Here is a 19,461-nt window from a genome sequence, read left to right as displayed (position 1 = left end):
GTACACTTGCGCATCAATCAAGCCGACAGCTGAGACTGATCGACTGACACCCGCCTGACAGGTGGCGCTTCGGGATCCAACTCCGCCGCAGGAAAAGTGCGATGGCTGCACTGTACCGACTCGGCCGCTCCGCGGAGCCAAGTGGCGAGCCACGTGCGACCTGCTCTGTGGCTCCGCGGCGTCAGCGTCGGAAGTCGGAGTTCCTTCGGCGCAGACAAGAAGACGGGGCCTCCGGCTCGGGCCAAAGCCGGTCGACGAAGCTCCGACCTGCCTGACCGATCGAGCGACGCCGGGGGCGGAGGCGGGAGCGTGTCGTGCCGTGCCCATCCAGGCCCGTCTTCAGAGCCGGCCCTCGTTGCAGTGGCTGCATGTACCTTGTCACCGCCGCCGCGGCTTGGTCACAGGCAAGCGGCGAGCCTGGTGGATACTTAAGTATCAACCACCAGCGACGGGAAGGTCCACACCGAAACTCAACGACGGCGCCTCCGGATGGATGGATGGCGACGCCGCGGCAGCAGCATTGTGGCGCCGTCCAGCGTGACGCAGGAAGCAGAGAGCTTCCCCCCACGTCGACCACAGTTCGACCCGATCTCAGACGCAAAAAATACTCGGCCGTCCCGTCAGAAGCGGGTATTTTGATGGAGACGCGGCGGCGTATCGCTCCGACCCCCGCTTGTGGCAGTCCCCACGTGGAAGTGCATGTTGTCGTGTCGGCGCTCCAGCGATTGGGATGTTCGTGCGCTCGTCGAGAGCCGTATGTTCGCCTCTATCACGTTACGCAGATCACACCAGCTTTCAAAGCCTCATTACTATACTTCCCTCCACGCATACAAACCTCCCCCTCACGCATTAAGTTTTGCTCCCGCAGACCCTCCTTACCGTTGTGTGTCCAGCATGCGATGCATCTTCCCCGATGGGGTGCGCTGGAGCTGCGGCGCAGGCACAGTGCGCCCGCGCGCTCCATTCCGCCCGCGGCGCCGTTTGCCGGGCCTCACTCGACCGACGACCCCCGCGGCGCGCACTCACTCCAGCGCGGCCTGCTCCATTCGGGTCGAAGCGCCGTCCAGGCCAAGCCAATTGCACCCCACTACGCCCTGTAGTACTAGTCTCCCTCGCCCATGCGCCTCCAGTCCGCAGCGGAGGCCAGCGCGCAGGCGCTGCTGCAGGACAACGCCAACTGCGTGGCCCACGTGCTGCAGAGCAACTTCTTCAGCCGCACGGCCTCGCCCTCCGTGTCGGCCAGCTGGGAGCGCGCGGCCTCGCGCCCGCCCATCAACGTGAGTCCGTACGTGCACACGCGCGACTGCGGCGGGCGCCGGCGCTCCACGGCCGCGAGCTGCCAGGCCGTGATCGGCACGCTGCAGGACGCCATGCGCGCGCTGCACGCGGACGACACGAGCAGCTACCGGCGCGTCGAGAGCGAGCTCTTCGGCGCCGACCTGCTGCTGGACGCGCGCGTGCTCGACTCGCTCGTGCCGCGCACCAAGGAGACGCCGTACCGGTACATCGGGCTCAAGCACGTCAAGTACCGGTCCATGCTGGACGAGCGCCACGCCGAGGAGTTCCTGCTCATGGAGACCGTGGGCCGCGGCGTGCACCCCGTGTCCGGCCACAAGTTCATCTTCAAGATGCTGCGCTCCGTGGACGTGCCCGAGCGCGAGTTCGAGATGCGCAGCGCCAACAGCCACCACGCCCAGCTGCAGGTGCACCGCGGCGCCATCCACGCCATGCTGCTCGTGCTCGTGGAGACCAGCCACCGCGGCATCCTCAAGATGCAGCTCTGGCTCGACGTCGAGCTCACCAAGTGCGCCGAGCCCTTCTACGGCGCCTTCTCCAGCCTGCACGACGCCTACAGCCTGTCCATCCGGTACCGCCAGCTCGTGGAGAACTACGCCGCCACGAGCGGGGACGCTGCCGTGGCCGCGTCCACCAAGACGTCGCGCTTCGGCATCATCACGTCGCGCTCGAACCGCGAGCGCAAGTGCCAGACCTGCCAGCGCGCGCTCGGCTTCTTCTCCAGGAAGAAGAAGCACCTGTGTAATGTGTGCGGCATCTTCGTGTGCTCGTCGTGTCTCTCTACTACGTCTTTCCAGAACTGGAAGCTCTGCGGCCTCTGCTACCAGCGCAACAAGCGCCTCGTGAACCGGACGCGCGTGTCCAAGATGTCCTCGCTCGCGTCGGGCCTGGGCGGCACGCTACAGAAGATCACCCGGATCGGACGCAGTTACAGCAGGCAACGTGACTCCATCTTGTTCGCCACGGCCGAGGCTGCCGGAGAGCTTCCCCCCAACCCGATGCAGGACACCAAGCAGAGAGCCAACGAGCGCTTCGCCACGCGGGACGCTGCCCGGAGACGCCGCCTGGAAGATGACGAGATGCTGTTCGACCACGACACCAAGCCGCTGGCCAGGAGTGTCATCGGCGTTCGTCGTGCTGTTCGTGGAAGCGCAAACTTGGACCTTCGTCCGGATTTCAACGCTACTATGGGTGTCAACCGGCCTCAGCCCATTAACAATCTGAGCATGAGCCAGGGCCCTGTACGGAAGCACAGCAGGACGCGATCGCTGCTGCACAGAGGAAAGGGCTCGTACGACCCGCAGGAGGACATGAGCAGGGAGCTGAGCGCCTCTTTCTTCGACGGCACGAACGGTTCGTTCCGGACTAGCGAGCTGAGCAGCAGCCACGTTCAGATCAGCAGGAGTAGCAGCTTCGCCGACCAGAAGCTCGAGTCCATTGCTTCAACCGACAGCAAGAACAAGAACGACAGCCCTAGCAGTAACAGTTCCAACAGCACCACAAGCTCCGGTAGTGCAGAGCACCAGGACAGCCCGACCCAAGAACCTGACATCCAGCGTGTTGGCCCGCAGCGCGTGCCTGCTCCGGCACCCGCTAAGCCGGTTGAGCAACCTCGGCTGAGCAATTACCCTCCACGGCGCTCCAACCGAGTACACAGTGGCAGCGGACGATCTCGCGTCAGCAACTCTTCCCGTAGCAGCTCGTCGTCGTCTCACCGCAGCTCTTCTTCGTCGCAGTCTCGGCGCAGTGCCTTCAAGGGTTGGGCCTCGGCTTCAGCTGGTCCCCGTATGACCTCTGGCAAGCCCAGCCCCTCACGCAGGGTGGCAAAGTTCGCGGACGGCAACGAAAATCATCTCCCGGCCGGTTGGCGCGCAACAGGCTATGACGAGTTTGGTGCCCCCATCAAGCGTGGCCGCATGTCGTCGAACTTATCGGACTACGACGATCAGCCGCAGCATTCCCGCGCCTTCGAATGGATTTAAGTGCCTAGTTGATTGAGGATGTCCAACGGAAGACGTCCTCTACTACGCGTGCACAAGCTTCGTTTGGGAGATCTCAACCGGAAGCAAACGCGTCTGCTATTTAACTTGACATCATGAGTGTCATCCGTGGTGTATCCCCACCTACCTAACTCTTGGCACAGTGCCTCGAGATTCACAATGAATTTGTTTGATGATGTTTATCTTCACGCACGAATTAATTCATTGCTACTACTGCGTACTGCCGGTAATAGTAGCTTCGAAGGCTGTCGACACTGAAGAGAACTTCGCACGACCAGACTTTTTCAATGTGGATTCGACTGCATTCTGTAGTTGTACTAACGATTAGTGTGTTCTCTAATACGACTGGGGTTCAGAAGACCAGCTCGTCTCCTTACAGAATGAATGGACTCACTACAATTTGACACGATGAAAAGGCGACGAATGCACAGGACACGCGAGCGATCTCTTTGAAATTTTTCCAAAGCCCTGACCATCGGAGCTTAATCCGACACATCCGCGGCCTTCACCGTGCCGGCTCCAGTCTCGTCGTTGGCAGTCGAGGTAGTCTTGGCCTTCACGCCGTCCAGGTACGTGATCTCTGAGCGCGACTCCATCATCGACGAGAAGTCTGTCACGGCAAGAGCAACAATTAGCACGACAACAGTAATAGCAGGGAAGCAGCAGCGGACGCTGTCCTTACCAGGACAAGTGACGTTCTCCGCGGCCTCGTAGCTGGCCTTCTTGTTCGGGTTCTCGTACGAGCAGCGCAGGTTTCCGTTGGAACAGGTGACGACCATGTCGGGGCCGTCGAGCTGCACGATGATGTAGCCGCGGTTGCGCATGGAGCCCGTGCCGAAGTCGCAGCAGCCCTTGCCGTTGGCCGCGCACTCCGGGTACGTGTAGCCGCCCAAGGCCAGCGCGCAGCACGCGACCAGCAGCGTGACAGCCACGGCCAGCACGTTCAAGGACCGACAGTTCATCTTGAGCTCTTGAATTCGTTCTCCTCTTTCTCTCGTCTCGGCGACAAACAAGGATAGTTCGGCAGCGAAGCGAACGCGAGACACTCGACCAGCAGGAGCGAAAGCGCAGAGATGCGGATCGTACGATTGAGTTGCGAAGTGCTCCCAGCCGCCCAGCAAGAGCGGAAGACGATGTCCTGCCGCGCGCAGAGGAGAGACCTGCTTTCGGATCACTCGGAGGCGAAGGATATCCGCAGGTAAAGGCACAAGCGCGCAGCCGGAGATGATCACATCGTTCTGCTCCAGCAGATGTAAAGCCGGAGCAACCTGATCTGACTCTCGAACACTTGCGTTCAGTATGCCAGCAACATTCGCTGGTCGCTGGTCGACCGAACTCCCCATCCAAGTTGCCATTGCCATGTGCGGACGGACGCTCGGCCGCCTCTACCCGCGAGCATGTGGACACGTTCAAAGTTCCGGCCGTGAGTTATGCCTTTTGTGTGTGGCCTGGCAGAGTCTCTACGGATAGGCAAAGGCGGCGAGCGAGCGACCAAAGCCTCAAGTTGGTGCCAGGCTGCGCGCGCGACATCTTGACGGCCACTTGCCACGTTGCTGTCTAACGGAACAAGGCAGAGGCGTGGCCACCACCTCCACCTACTCAAGGCCCCTACAGATACCTTACCTCGATAGGTGAGGAGTATCCAGTGTCAAGTGACGCGGTTGACAAGCTAGCTATCCAGCTACAACAAGTTCATACGAGAAGCACTCGTCCTATCTTCTTGGTAGTCCATTTGGCACTTTTGGACATCAATCACACAACTCTAGAGCAACATGGCGGGCTGGATTCGGTGCTCTGTGCTGGTGACGCTGCTAGTTTCGTTGGCCGTGGTGGCCGCGGAGCAGGAGGCGTCGGTGCACATCAAGGTGTCCAAGAGTTCGACCCAAGAGGAGGTGGCTAATGAGGCCGGTAGCACCACCAATAACAAGGACTGCGAGGTGAACGGCGTGACGCTGCGCCACCGCAGCATGAAGTACTACGGCGAGGACTCGTACGTGGCCTGCTCGAACGGCCAGGCCGGCTGCTACCTCATTGAGCGCGTGCACGACAAGGCCACGCAGGTGGCTTGCCCGACCGACAACTTCCAGCAGCGAATCGACGAGGAGACCGCGTACCGCGAGCACGAACAGAAGAAGGAGCAGGCCTCTAACGGCAAGGACGGCGACGAAACCGAGGACGGCCACCGCCGACTGTCGCTGGTGGTGGTGTCCACGCAGCGCATCTGGGACGACGCTGTCGTGTGCTACCAACTGAACGAGGACTACCCGTTCAATTCGACGCAGAAGGAGTACGTGTACGAGGCCATGAAGAAGGTCGAGGCGAGCACGAACGTCCGCTTCGTGACCACCGCCACGTGCAAAAGGAGAGCCTGAAGTACTGTGACTCGTGCGCGAATTGGGTGGACTTTAAGCACCCGTCCACCGGCCGCGACTGCAACTCGAGCATCGGCATCACGGAAGAGGGAGCTCAGACCATGAACCTGGCCGACCGCTGCTTCGAGGTGGACGACGAACTCAAGACCGTGTACGGGTCGGCCATGCACGAGATCTGCCACTCGCTGGGAATGTACCACGAGCACCAGCACCCGAAGCGCACCATCGGCGTGTTCTGGGACGAGATCGACCAGAGCATTTGGTCCGAGATGACCATCCGCGACCTGAGCGTCGGCGGCCCGTACGACCTCGACAGTGTTATGCACTACCCCATGACGTACGGCTTCTGCCAGCCCAACTACTGCAGCGACACGGTGACCGAAAATTGCGTGAAGGAAGGCACGACGTTCTGCAACCTGAACGACAACGACAACTGCACGGACATTACAAAGAACGTGTGCAACACGACGGCGACAGAAGCCATTGGGCAGCGCAAGTACCTCAGCTCGGGAGACTTAGCCGCCATCAACGAGCTGTACGAGACAGCGGCTTGGTCCACGAAGGACTCCAAGATCGGTGTCTGAGTGTAGGGTGCCAATTGATGTTAGGCACAGTGCGACCGAGAAATGAGCAACTTGTTGTGTGTAGTGTGAGCTAGAGGGCGTTCCGAGTCGAGTATCTGCTTCGTTCCTGTAACCTCAGTCGATCGAGAGTAAATAAACTGCAAAGTAGTGCGAGTTTCGGATGTTCATCTTCGAGCACCTTCCGTCAGGGTGTAGTAAAAACTTGTCGCTCTAAATGGCATCCTTGAACTACCGGTAGTAATATATTACATATGGTAATTTACAACGTTCAGTAAGCAAAATCTCATTTTTTTGCGACAAGAATAAAAAAGGCTCTTACACGAAGCACCAAGCGATCTCTTTGAAAGGCTTGGGATTGTTAATAAATATTACAATTCTACCACAAACAATAATACATATTGCCGTAATTTCTATTGTACTTATGCTGATATCAATTTACTGCACTGGCACAGCTTCCTGCATGACGAGACCGCGCTGCGCTTGAAGCGAGCACTTCAGGAGCATAATTTGTATTGACATTGAAGTTTGCAGTGGTGAAGCCTAAATCTGGGCGAAGTTGGATGTTGCTTGTTCACACAGTGATAGCAGACTACTATTACAGTGTAGCAGTCGTTGATTCAGTCACTTAGCAACCTCTCTTAAACCTTGTCTCTTGGGAAATTCCTCCAGTGGCAAGACACGAAATTTGTAGCTAACGCAAGCATGATACGTTTAAGTTGGTGTTTCATTCCCAAGGGATTGCGATGTGACGGTGTCAGTCGGAATTTTTACGCAGTATGGGGCGGTCAGAATTAGCATTTTGGCCGACATTTTCCGACCTAAATGGTACTGGTAACCATATTGTTTTATGGGCAGCGGACCTAACATTTTGGCAACGGCAAGTTTCCCCTCAGTCTTGATTCTTCCCTCGCAGCGCACACTTGGAAGACCAAAGCAACCGCGGAAACTTACCTCTCGCCCGCGTGCAGCAAGGACGGACGTTGATGTAGCCCGCCACTCGTGTTCCTTTTGATGATCCGCAATGAACTGCCTGCAGTGGGAGACGCGAGGCATGATTGTTGCGCTCGGGCTTGTGCAGAGTGATCGCCATATAGAAATGATCGGTCATCTCATATCTGACCGGGGTAATATTTTAGAAATGGTTAGGTCATTTCGTGTGCGCTCAAGTGGTGATATTTTTTACACCATTTGCCTTAGGGCGTTTTACCATACTTTTTGTCAATAATTGGGTCAATAAAATATTGTTTTGGAAGATGGGGTGACCAATATTAAATAGTTTATTGAAAATTCCAATTATTTACTGTATTGAAATATTGTGTTTTCTGACTCAGCGACGGATTGCAAGTAACTGCACCCTACGTGTGCGCGAACTTCATAAAGATAAGAAGTTTTACGAGATGTGACTAAATCACATGTCCGCCAAGAAGCTTGTGGCGTAGATAACGCGAAGCTTCAACCTTGAGTCGTTCCACCTGAGGATTTCATGCCTTCGCCGACAAGGGAGGAAAGCTAGCTGGCTCAGATCAATTATATTAGTAGGTTCTTCAAGCCTCATTTAATGAATACAGACCACCTGACCGTGGCTTCGAGGCAAGAAGTGAGTTTCTGGCGTAGTAGTAGTAGTAGTAGTAGTAGTAGTAGTAGTAGTAAACGTGGCCTCGCGTTCATTACGCCAGCTAAGAGTCATCTGATTTGGTTAGTGTAGCGTTCGCATACGTCGGATTTCTCTCTTCTGAGGGTGTGTAGGCGAAGTTTCTGGCGTGGGTCAGTTATTATTCTTCATCCCTGTCGTTATCTCCTGCGCCATCATTACGCGCTGCCTTCAATGTCCCTATCAGATTGAATCCAACACGAATCCATGATCCATTCGCGGACGATTGGTTCAACAGCAACTTAGGATGAGCAAGTCCACGAATGCAAAGCTGCCAGCGCCTCCTTCCCAAACTTACGGATTCCGTAAAAATGTATGTCAAAAGGCACCTCTTATAGCAACAGTGCACCAAGAACAAGAGAAAACTCACCTACAATACATTACTTATACGGTGTGCATGTACGGCACCAACTGTTCAAACGTATTAGCCAATAAAAAAACTCCATGTTGGTGCAGAATAAATTACCACCAACCATAGATTACCACTGGCTTGAACCACCAGTCAATCACTCTAGTTTTCTATTTGAGTTCCACCCGGTCAGTAAATCAAGTATACTAAGCCTCCACGTGTGATAGGCTTCCAGACCGCCTCGATGCAATAGGAACGATTGTCGGTGGACTTCAAGCCGAGACATACCATTAATGTCTACAGCAAAGTCCATGGCGTAGCTGCAGCTGTATCGAAATTCTACCCGTCACCCCGATTAAGGTGACTAAACTACATGTATCCGAATGTCCACGAGGGGTTTGAACCCCACTATGCCGCGTCCACGACACCTGTATTCGCCAAGTGGACCAGCAGTGTAGTCAATGGAAAGGAAAGTTTTCGCAATTGCAATTTGCACTCTTCTATATGCAAAAAGGGGTCCAATTGGCAATTGGAACCCTTTTTGCATATAGAAGAGTCCAATTGGCAATTGGAACCCTTTTTGCATATAGAAGAGTCCAATTGGCAATTGGAATCCTTTTTGCATATAGAAGAGTGATACAAGCAATTAATAATTCGCGGTTCGTAAAAAAAAACAACTGGCATGTAGCCTACTACCGCTACAGTACACCCACATGATGTAACGTAGAATGCCGAATAGTACGCGGAAAGTATTTGAACACCCTGCGAATTAACCGCTCTCCTCTAGGGCGTTCTACAACTAATACAACACCATCAATATAGCGCGGTCTTAATTGAACGTCTATCGTGTACAACACCCTCCCTTGCACTGAAAGGCGGTTTATAACAACAGACCGCCGTGTACCATTCGATATTCTACGTTAGTACACGCGTTACTTTTGGTTGGTCGCAATCTCTCTCTCTCTCTCTCTCTCTCTCTCTCTCTCTCTCTCTCTCTCTCTCTCTCTTTCTATTCGTCACTATGGCTTGGAATACCGAACATGCATTTACAGTGATAAACTGGAGCTATTGTGATGGAGGGGGTGGAACAAATACTCAAGGTCTATTGCGGAATGAATTGAACCTAGGTTGTAATTTATTTTTTTCAAAGCGTTCCAACAAAAAGCATGACCACTCTGCTGTTGCCTGTTTGGTCGCAGAACAAAGCTGGAGGCTTCTACTGCTGTGCGCTGAGCACTGCTGAGAAGAATCTCTTTGCTCGACTGTTGGACGTACCTAACTGCTGACATAGCGTACCTAGTTATGTGCAGCTCCCGACGAAGTTCCCGGACAGCCCGACATTTCGTGAAAAAAAAAAAAAAAAACGTTGACAACCTCGTACGAGCATCCAGTGTCCCCTTGTCTTGTCCTTAATCCTTAAAAGTGCAGGCCAACCGAATCTAATGGCAATCCGAATGCAACAGTTTCGGAAGCACATTTCTTCATTAGGCTGCAAAGCAGCTGTAGAATCTATACGCAAAAAGCAGGCAATCGGCACCATACTGACCTGTGAGGGCAGGATGAGCTACTTGGTGCAACCATTGGAGATCCCAGTTCGGTGGGGAAGTCACTGTTCTCAACTGCTTTGCATCCGCTGAATCGCATACTTCAAGTGCGCCAGCGTCCATTTAACAGCGTTCGGACAGCTCTGGTAGCGCTGATGTGGGGTCAGTGCAGTGCCGATTGTGCGGGCAATCAGCACGCAGGGAAACACGGCGGCGGCACTTGGACGAACGCTTTCCTGATAACGCGGCCGTCATAGATTTGATATGTAGAAATGCTAAAGTCAATCAGTCACCCCGTATCCTCCTCGTCACAGTTTCTGAAGCAGCGAGCCAGCCTCCCACCGGAAAGTTGCCGTCGTTGCAGTTGACTACGGCCGATGCTCCAGGCCAACTCGCCAGCCCGACCAACCATAACACGTAGCGGCGCGCTCGAGCCCTAGCAAGCAAGCGGGCGAACACGCACGCGCCGCCCCGCCGCTGTCGCGGGACTCCAGACGGGCTTCGTGAGACAGACTCGCAATCCGCAGCGCGTCAGCTCGGGCGCAAGGGCATAGGAGTGGGCAGCCCGGCCGGCGGCAGGTGCGCCCGCCTCCTTCCTCCTGCAAATTTTGCAACAGAGCTCGGCTACCGAAAAGCCCAAATACCCCGGCGATCAACGCCTGACAGCGACCGACGCGACGAAGGCCCCAGGGCAAGCAGGAAGGTAAATAGGAATGGCTGAACGTTGTGACCCCGACTGGTTGCTCCGGGGCTTTCGCCAATCGCCTTCCAAATGAATCCGCGTACACACGCCATCGCGTGGCGCGTGAGCGGATGGGACCTCGCCCTCTTCTCCGCGCCTTGTTCTTTTGCGCCTCGCGCAACTCAAGTCGTCCTGGCGCTGGGTTAGCATTCGGTCGGCGACTACCAACAGTGCAAGAGAGGCGTCGGCGCTAGCGGCTATCGCCCACATCCTGCAACGTGCTTCTTCGTAGTTTTATGCCAGCCGCTTTTGACACGCAAACGCTTCGGAAGCTGAAGTTCGTATAGTTTCTGAACATGTCACGAACTTCAGCCGCATGACGGATCGCAGGTTCATGCCAGGTCGCAGCTAGTCATCAGGCGGTCGTGGTGGAGTCTCCGCCTGCGCGCGTCGCCGAGAGATACGGCGGCGCCGGCTGCCGCCAGCCAGTGCAAATGTCCGCGCGCGGCGCGGGTCCTGGTGCTGCCGCTGCAGCAACTTTGGTCGGCAGGCCTCAGCCTGGACGCGCCAGCCATTCTCGAGGCAGTTGACATCCCATCAGCTCATCCAATTCGACAGTAGCATACTCGTGCGTAGGCGGCGTAACGGGATCCGGTCTTCGCGCTCCCCACGTTGCACCGACCGACAGCAGCAGCAGCAACAAGCACAAGTCCGGCGCAGCACGCACTTCCAGCAGAGCCGTCGCGTGCTTGATTGATCTGCGCGCGCGAACTTCCAGTTGCACTTCCAGTCGCGCGTGGATCGGCCACCCGCGCTGCGTGTCCTCGACCCCGACTCAATCCAAGCAGACAGCAGCACAACACAGCAGACTCGATGCTGATGGAGCACCACCACCACCAGACGCCAGGAAGGACAAGCTGGACGCCCTCACTCTACTCGGCCTCGAGCTTGTCCGCGCCGGCCGCGACCAGCGCCTCGCTGGCCTACGACGCGCTGCGCCCGCCCGCCTATCCGAGCGAGCGCGCCCTACCAGCCCCAGCAGCAGCAGTACCCGCAGGACCAAGACAGCAGCTACCGCTACTCTTACAGTGAAGCCCGCGTCCGACGTTCGCACCGCTGCCGCCGCCCCGCGTGACGATCCGCTGGCGCCGGGGGGCACGCGCCTGCGGTATCCGCCGCCCAGCCTGCCGCGACCCATGATCGGCTCGCTGTCGCCGCACCTCCGGATGGGGGACAAGCCCTCGCCCGTGCCGGTAGTCGTCACGCCGGCCTTCACTATCGCCAAACCCGGCGGCCCCACGACGCCCAAGCGCGCAACGGACGAGGAGCGACGAGCGAAACACCGAGAAGCCCAGAGACGATTTGTAAAGCGGAAGAAGGTGAGTGTGTTGCGATCGAGGCACAACGAGGTGTCATACTTACGGAATCTGCGCTCGTGCACGATTTTTAGATCGAGATGATGCAACTCAAGCAGTTGGCGGTGGAGCTGGAGAAGCGCCACGATCTACTGCAGGTGGTGAGCGAGCGGGAGGCGCTGGCGCGCGAGAACCAGGCGCTGACGGAGCAGCTAGAGGCCCAAAAGGAGAAGGCGCAGGAGTCCCCACGGACACCAACCAGCCACTCGACGAGGTAGGTCTCCGCTATCTTTTATCTCTACGAGGCCAAGAGGCTCATCATGCCGCGGTTTCTATGATGTCATGCAGGAGAAGCAGGTGGTGAAGCTCGAAGAGGTGAAAGAGGAGTGTCCGGAAAAGGACGAGCACCCTCGACCAGAGATCACGTGGGAAGCACGGACATTTGAGTGGTGAGCTACCCCGGACCAGAACTTCAGCCATCCTACAAATATTGTTCCGTAAAGCCTCGTAGAGAGAGCGTCAGCCACCTACCCACTCATCATAGACAACAAACAGCACCGCAAGTGGTGATCATCGACCTCAGCCAGCAAGTCTTCCATCCTGAACGACCGCTGTACACGATGCAGATTTTTTCATGGCCAACAGAGTGCAGAAGATATCAGTCTCTTTAACATTAACAACACAGCAGCTACACTATGCATTTCACAGCGCCTTGGCCACTGTCGTTCGTGGCGCCGTGCTGCCCCAAGACTCTTCTTGAAAGCTCAGGACGACATTCCGCTCCGCTTACCACGGGCACATCATCACGCCCCATGTGCAAATCTCCGCTGCTCTTTCATCCTAATCAACCCGTCAGCTCGGCTTACCCCTCGAGTGGCTGGGCTTAAGGGTCCATGGACTGGCGCGAGAACATCTCCTTGGCGATGATCATGCGCTGGATCTGAGACGTTCCCTCGTAGATCTGGTAGATCTTGGCGTCGCGGAAGAGCTTCTCGACCGGGTACTCCGTGTTGAAGCCTGCACCGCCGAAGATCTGGATGGCGTCCGTGGTCACCTTGTTAGCGTGGTCACCCGCGAAGCGCTTGGCCATGGACGCGTACATGGTGTTCTTGCGGCCGCAGTCGATCTCGTACGCGGCCTTGTACGTGAGCTGGCGACCGGCCTCAATGCCCGTGGCCATGTCGGCCAGCATGAACTGGATGGCCTGGTGCATGGCGATAGGCACGCCCATGGTCTTGCGCTCGAGCGCGTACTTGCGGGCCTCGTCGAAGGCACGGCGCGCGAGCCCGACGGCGCCGATGGCCACGGGCGGGCGCGTGATGTCGAAGGCCTGCATGGCGATCTTGAAGCCGTAGCCGGGGTCGCCCAGCACGTTCTCCTCGGGCACCACCACGTCTTCGAAGGTGATGCCGCGCGTGTCCGAGCAGCGCTGGCCGACGTTGATCTCCTTGCGGCCGACCGAGATGCCCGGCGAGTCGGCGTCCACGATGAAGCCCGTGAAGGCCGAGCCGGCGCTGGCGTTCGCGTCCGTCTTGGCCAGCACGAAGTACCACTTGGCCACGCCGCCGTTGGTGATCCACATCTTGGAGCCGTTGATGACCCACTTGTCGCCCTTCTTGACGGCCGTCGTCTTGGCGCCGGCCACGTCCGAGCCGGCGCCCGGCTCCGTGACGCAGTAGGCGGCCTGCACGGGCTCTCCACGAGGCGGCCCAGGTACTTATGGTTCTGCTCGTCCGAGCCGGCCACGAGCAGCAAGGGCCGTGGCCAGGCCGTTGGCCTCCATGGCCGTGGCGCCCGTGCAGCCGTAGGCCAGCTCCTCGCCGATGATGCAGCCGTCCAGCGAGCCGAGGCCCAGGCCGCCGAACTTCGGGCACGTGCGTTCACGAGGCCCAGCTCCCAGGCCTTCGAAGATCTCCTGCGGGTACTCCATGCTCTGGTCGAAGTGCTTCTCCCTCGGGATCATCTCCTCGCGCGCGAACTTGCGCGCCAGCTGCTGGAACTCGCGCTGCTCGTCCGAGAGCTTGAGCGAGAAGGCCGAGAACTGCGCGTCGTCGATGTGCCGCTCCAGCGCGAAGCCGCGCGCGCCCAGGGTGCACACGCAGCAGGCGCGCGACGCCTGGCGGAGAGACTCTGGCCGGCAGCATGGCGGCAGGAGGAGGACGAGGCGACGTGAGCGCGAGGCCGCAGGTTCAGAAATGACCCCACGGAAGATCGGGCGGATCTGTGTGGACGTCATCGCCAAAATCCGACGGGGAAACGACGTGACGCCTGGCACCTGATTAAACTGTCTAAATACGTTGGATACGATTAAAGATTATTTATTCGTTACTAGAGGTTGTGGAGGCAACTGTAATGGAAACAACGTTACAGAATCATAAATATACGGTACTCTTCTAAGTACGAGATGTCTAATAGCTAATGTACAAGGTTAGAGAAAAGTCAACTTCAACGTGCGGTGGTTGGGCGAATGAGGCGAATGCATGTTACAGCGCAATCGCTCCCCCTGCTGCTAACATGTACATGCACCTCTGCCGCGGTCTTATCGAGTCAACAGCAGCGCTGCGGATATTGCAGGTCGCTTGCCATGCAACCGACGGTGTCTGCCGCCGGAGAGTCGGGGCGTCGCTGCAGCCGCAGCGCGCGGCCTGCACTCGCAGCACCCCGAAGTTGTCGTTCCAGTAGCCGTTGAGCGTGTGCGCGGGGTCGAAGTACTGGTCTTGCGGCGCGTACACACCATCACACTGCTTGTAGAGCGCGTCGATCAGGGGCTGGCACTTGGGCGGACACTCAAAGTCCGTCGGGTCGCAGGCCAGGCACGAGCCGTACGTGGTGCCGTTGCCTCGGCGGCGATCTGCTGGGCAAACGCGCACGGAGCCCACGAGTTGCCTTCGGGCGAGGGATTCACGAACGAGGACGCGTCGGTCTTCTTCACGGCGTTCAACAGGAGGATGGCGAACAGGATCCAGCCCAGACAATGCAGCGGCCCGTGGACGGCGATGCTCAGCGCGGTGTGTTTCATCTGAGCCACTTGCTTGCCTATCACTCGTCAACGCCGAAATGCAAGCGTGTCCTGCATGGCCCCAGCTCGAGATTCGCGCGTTCCCTATTTATATCGGAGCAAGACAAGATAGGATGAAGGGGCAAAGCTGGGCGACACAATTGGGTAAGGCAACGGCAGTGATTCTAGGAGGCAGCATATCTAACTCATTCATTCATCCTACCTGGCTCTGACGACCAGCCACAGCACAGCATAGCTCTGCTACGCGCAAGTTGTCAACGCCACTTGTTGCTCACGTATCTCCTGTCTAGTAGCTGCGGCCCCAGAGCACCCAGCACGTGGCCGGCTTGCCACTGATGAAGCACTTGGTGTCGGCACCCACCGGGCTGTCGTCGCCTTCTTGTACGGGATGCACAGCGTCTTGGCGGCAGCGCTCGTGGCCGCGTTCTCGGCCTCGTCCTCCAGACCCATGAGGGCCAGCGACTCGCGGCTCTTGGTCTTCACGACCTCCCACCCGATCTCGTTGCAGAACGGGTCAGCACCATGCAGCCCTCCTGCAGGGCAGGCACAAAGTCCTTCCACCCGTCACCTCGCGGATGTGGCTGTCGCGCTGCGCAGTGGCGCGGTCCAGCATGTCCTGCTGGATCTGCTCAGCAGGGCCGGGATGCGGGTCGCCAGCTCGGCCTCGGGATGTCCTCCTTGGCGCCGTTGTCACGACGCACCACGCGCACCTGCTTCTTGGCGATATCCTTGGGGCCGACCTCGAAGCGAAGCGGAACACCCTTGAGCTCCCAGTGGTTGTACTTCCAGCCGGGCGTGTACACACGGCGCTTGTCCGCCTCTGATACGCACACCGGCGTCGGTCAGCTTGGCAACGATTTCGTCGGCCTTGGCGAAGATCTCCACCTCGTCCTGGTTCTTGAACGGAATCGGCACCACAACAACCTGGGTGGGCGCAACGCGGGCGGCAGCACCAAACCCTTGTCGTCACCGTGCACCATGATCATGACACCAGCGAACGGGTGGTGAAGCCCCACGAGTTCTGCCACGGGATCAGCTTGCCGTCCTCGTACTCAGCGGAAATGCCGAACATCTTGCCGAAGTTCTGAGCATGTGCGACGTTCTGAATACACGGCCCGTCGAGGGATGAAGCCCTCGATCACGTCGGCGCCAGCGAATTTCTCCTTCTCGGTCTTGACGCCCTTGACCATGGGCACCGCGAGCAGCTCCTCGTAACACGCGGCGTAGAAGTCCAGCACGGTGCGCACCTCCTCGTCGGCTCTCATGGCGTGGGCGGTGTGGCCTCCGCCACAGGAACTCGCGCGTGCGGATGGGCGTGGGTTCTTGAACTCCCAGCGCACGACGTTGTTCCACTGGTTGAGCTTCATGGGCAGGTCGCGGTGGCTGCGGATCCAGTTCTTGAAGGCCGGGTACATGATGGTCTCGCTGGTGGGCGGATGGCGATGGGGTCCTTCGTCCGAGCTGCCGGACTTGGTGACCCAGGCGACCTCGGGGCGAAGCCCTCCAGGTGCTCCTTCTCGCGCTCGAGCTAGACGAACATGGGAAGTAGCAGTTCTTGACGCCGATGGCCTTGAGGTTGCGGTCCAGGAACTGCTGCACGCGCCCAGATCTCGTGTACGAGTAGGGCGCAGGATGTAGCAGCCGGACACGTCGTAGTAGTCGATCATGCTGACTTGGTGATGGCGTCCGTGTACCAGTCGGCGAAGTTCTCCTTCTTGAGACGGACATGCCCTCGTTGGCCTTCTGCTCCACAACCTTCTTCTGGCGTCCTCCTTCTTGACCTTGGGGGCCTTGGCCACAGCGGGAGGCGCGTCCTCGGCTCCGGGCCGCGAAGTCCACGACGATGGGCTCGTGGTTGTAGTGCTTGACGAACTTGAGCAGGTCCGCGGTTCGCAGCGAGTACGTCTGGTCGTTGCGCAGCGGGTGGCAGTTGACCTGCGTGGCGTCCAGCAGCGCCTTGTCCAGCACCAGACGCACCTCGTTCTGGCGTCGTGCATGACGCAGAGCGGCGAGACGGAGCCCTTGTGACCTTGAGCGTCTCGCACAGCACGTCCTCCGAGGCGAAGCGCAGGTTCCACTTCTGCCGCCGACGCCGGCTGCGCAGGCGCGCGCGCCCAGCTTCTTGGTGTCCACGACGGTGCGGTGGGCGCGGCCGTCACGAGGAACAGGCCCTCCTTCTTGTCCTGAACACGAGGTTCTTGGTGCTCAGGCCGGCCAGGTGGCTCAGCTCCGCGATCACGTCCTCGGTCGTGGGCAGCTCGCGGTGCTCGTGCTTCGAACGAGATGGACAGCGCCTGCAGGGCGGCCGACACCTCGACGTCGGCCACGGACTTGTCCAGCGTCGCCATGGGGCTGAGGCGTAGAGGGGCGGGGGCAGCAAGGGGAGGGAGGCCGACGGATCGGAGAATGGGGCCGGTTGATGCGGGCTCTCGAGGCGCTGTCCGGGATTGGCTGACGCAAACGGCGACCTGGATTGCTCACGAGGGGCGATATACACCGGACACACGCCGCCTGGAAAACGCGTAAGTGATTGAAGAGGTAGTGTGCCACACAGCTTCAACGTGGAAAAGGCAACTTGCGCCATGAATTCTAGCCTTGGCTAGATGGAAGTGGAAATCGCAGCAATTTTAAGTTAAATTCAGTAGTGCACGTAGTCGTACCTGTAATTTGCGATCCGATACCTGACCATTTGGTGCAAATTTCGCTTAACCGGTTCTCGCCCAACTCGTTAATACTGTATACCGAACACGTATTACATATCACCTGTATCGAGGTGGTCGCTATCCTGCGCTGCGCTGGCAGTGCGACGGTCACTTCTTGCGAGTCAAAAGCACGTTTCCCAGTCGCACTAAAGTGTAGGTAGCCTATCGGACTCCTAGCGGGCAATGTTCTCGAGGGGTCAACGCCTTCCGCCACGACAGGCAATCACCGCGAATCTAAATTGGGGGAGCTCTGTCGGTCGATCGACCGGTTGGCGGTTTCGTTCGCGGCATCAGCGCGACAAGTGCACGTGTCCACCCCATCGGTGGCTGCGCGCCGACCCCGTCACGTCGTGTTGCCGGTATGTCACCCGCGAGCTTCGAGGCGGCGATGGTCAAATTACGCGTGTCAACGGTGGCACGACTTTCAAGCAGTGGCCTAGTCGGCCTGCTGTCAATACAAGCCGCTTGCTGTTCGCACATGGCACGCCGTTCGAAGCGCTGCGTAACGCCATGTCTCAGCATCTGCTGCTGGGCAAGTTGGTCTCGGTGCAACTGGCAACTGGCCCAGCGCCGAACACGTCAGGGCCTTGACCGCCAGCAGCCTCGCGTGGAGTGTACCAAAGCGCAGCGCAAATCGGAGCTTCCCAACCACACGGCAGGCACGAAAATGAACATCCTGGCGGGGAAGGCCAGCTGGGCCTTCACGCGAAAAGGCTACGCGATGGACTCGCTCGCTCCCGGTATAGTCAGTCCGCTGCTGCGCTGGGCGCCACGTACGCGGTGCAAGCGATTTCTCCTTTGACCCGCGGCCAACATGACGAAGCTCCTGGTTGCAGCGACTGCAGTGGTGGCGGCTCTGGCCTGCAGCCTCTCGGCTGGAGGCGCTGGACCGCGACAAGATGCTGGACGTCGGGCACCGTGCACGGCAACCGCCACATTATCGTCAAGTACGACGACCTGGAGGAGGACCGTCAGGAGCGCAAGTGCTACGGAGAGTTCACGCGCGACATCGACCCGTGTGCGGATCGAATGGCAGAAGTACACGAACATGAGCATGTTCAAGTACCGCCAGTGCATGATGAAGATCCAGGAGGACACGGAGATCCAGGTCGTGGACATGGAGTTTCTGCAAGGACGCCGACATGGAAGACATGGAGCACATCGACGAGTAGGCGGCTGAGTGGAAGAGGAGGGGACTTGTCCGGCGTGGCACCAACGCTGTCGGCCGAAGCTGATGCGGAGATCGTCGAGAGCGGCGAAACCTTTCGACGGAGGTTGAGAGACTGTGGCGTCGTCCGCCGAAGTTGAAGTGGCAGCTCACCGACTGAGGCTCTGGGGCGCAGTGGGCCGCCTGCACATTAGGTGGCGGCAGGCTTAGCGCCGTGTATGATTATGCAGCAACATGAAATTAGTCTATTCGTTCGGTGCTGAGCTATTTGGCACAGCTTTAGGAGCGAGAGCGGATCATTTCCGGTATCGGGGAGCAGATCCCATGAGCTGCCAGAAATGCGCGTCTCCCCGCAGCGCTGGTAGTAACGACGCGACATTGCTCGCCATACGATTGAGCTGCCAATTGGACCGTGGCGCTGCAAGACGCTGGTGGTGGTGGTTGATTACGGACGCTCGCATACAATGTTATCGACGCGCGTCGAGCGACCGCTGCAGTATTCAGAGCAAGCGTGATCGAAGCGCGTCGTGGTAGTGGAAGGCGGAAGCATGCTAACGGCAAACGAACGAGCGCAAGTTAATCGAGAAGTTGCCGCGCAATGTCCACGCACCCGCAGACGCGGTTCGTGATACCGGTGAGAGAAGTCGCAGTACGGACACTGGCGACACGGCATACACGGTGGACCCCGTGGTGCGTCGAACGGCAAGCACCAGCAATCTTCCGAAACGCAGCACAACGA

General features: G+C 58.2%; 6 protein-coding genes across 6 annotated transcripts; 3 read left to right on the top strand and 3 right to left on the bottom strand.

Annotated features, from left to right (window-relative positions):
- Positions 1-1,118: 1,118 nt before the first annotated feature.
- Positions 1,119-3,278, top strand: IUM83_19606 (uncharacterized protein; the record flags this gene model as incomplete). The annotated part of the gene is made up of 1 exon (XM_067944663.1): positions 1,119-3,278. One exon carries the CDS (start codon positions 1,119-1,121, stop codon positions 3,276-3,278), a length of 2,160 nt encoding a protein of 719 aa, XP_067784001.1.
- A 500-nt stretch (positions 3,279-3,778) lies between these two features.
- Positions 3,779-4,258, bottom strand: IUM83_19605 (serine/threonine-protein kinase drkB; the record flags this gene model as incomplete). The annotated part of the gene is made up of 2 exons (XM_067944662.1): positions 3,779-3,906; positions 3,979-4,258. 2 exons carry the CDS (start codon positions 4,256-4,258, stop codon positions 3,779-3,781), a joined length of 408 nt encoding a protein of 135 aa, XP_067784002.1.
- An 810-nt stretch (positions 4,259-5,068) lies between these two features.
- IUM83_19604 (Astacin, peptidase M12A family, neutral zinc metallopeptidase, Zn-binding site) lies at positions 5,069-6,252 on the top strand (the record flags this gene model as incomplete). Its single annotated transcript, XM_067944661.1, has 2 exons — positions 5,069-5,626; positions 5,707-6,252. 2 exons carry the CDS (start codon positions 5,069-5,071, stop codon positions 6,250-6,252), a joined length of 1,104 nt encoding a protein of 367 aa, XP_067783987.1.
- A 5,422-nt stretch (positions 6,253-11,674) lies between these two features.
- Positions 11,675-12,197, top strand: IUM83_19603 (uncharacterized protein; the record flags this gene model as incomplete). Its single annotated transcript, XM_067944660.1, has 3 exons — positions 11,675-11,857; positions 11,929-12,107; positions 12,182-12,197. The coding sequence occupies 3 exons, from the start codon at positions 11,675-11,677 to the stop codon at positions 12,195-12,197; spliced, it is 378 nt and encodes a 125-aa protein (XP_067783988.1).
- A 519-nt stretch (positions 12,198-12,716) lies between these two features.
- Positions 12,717-14,852, bottom strand: IUM83_19602 (Medium-chain specific acyl-CoA dehydrogenase, mitochondrial precursor; the record flags this gene model as incomplete). The annotated part of the gene is made up of 3 exons (XM_067944659.1): positions 12,717-13,528; positions 13,580-13,963; positions 14,660-14,852. 3 exons carry the CDS (start codon positions 14,850-14,852, stop codon positions 12,717-12,719), a joined length of 1,389 nt encoding a protein of 462 aa, XP_067783975.1.
- An 84-nt stretch (positions 14,853-14,936) lies between these two features.
- IUM83_19601 (proline-tRNA ligase) lies at positions 14,937-17,200 on the bottom strand (the record flags this gene model as incomplete). Its single annotated transcript, XM_067944658.1, has 9 exons — positions 14,937-14,979; positions 15,055-15,089; positions 15,186-15,338; positions 15,421-15,477; positions 15,554-15,672; positions 15,823-15,873; positions 15,952-16,313; positions 16,387-16,835; positions 16,898-17,200. 9 exons carry the CDS (start codon positions 17,198-17,200, stop codon positions 14,937-14,939), a joined length of 1,572 nt encoding a protein of 523 aa, XP_067783989.1.
- Positions 17,201-19,461: the final 2,261 nt, after the last annotated feature.

Source organism: Phytophthora cinnamomi (assembly GCF_018691715.1).
Source record: "Phytophthora cinnamomi strain GKB4 chromosome Unknown Contig93, whole genome shotgun sequence".
Classification (NCBI taxonomy): Eukaryota; Oomycota; class Peronosporomycetes; order Peronosporales; family Peronosporaceae; genus Phytophthora; species Phytophthora cinnamomi.
This window is presented reverse-complemented; position numbering and strand designations above follow the sequence as displayed.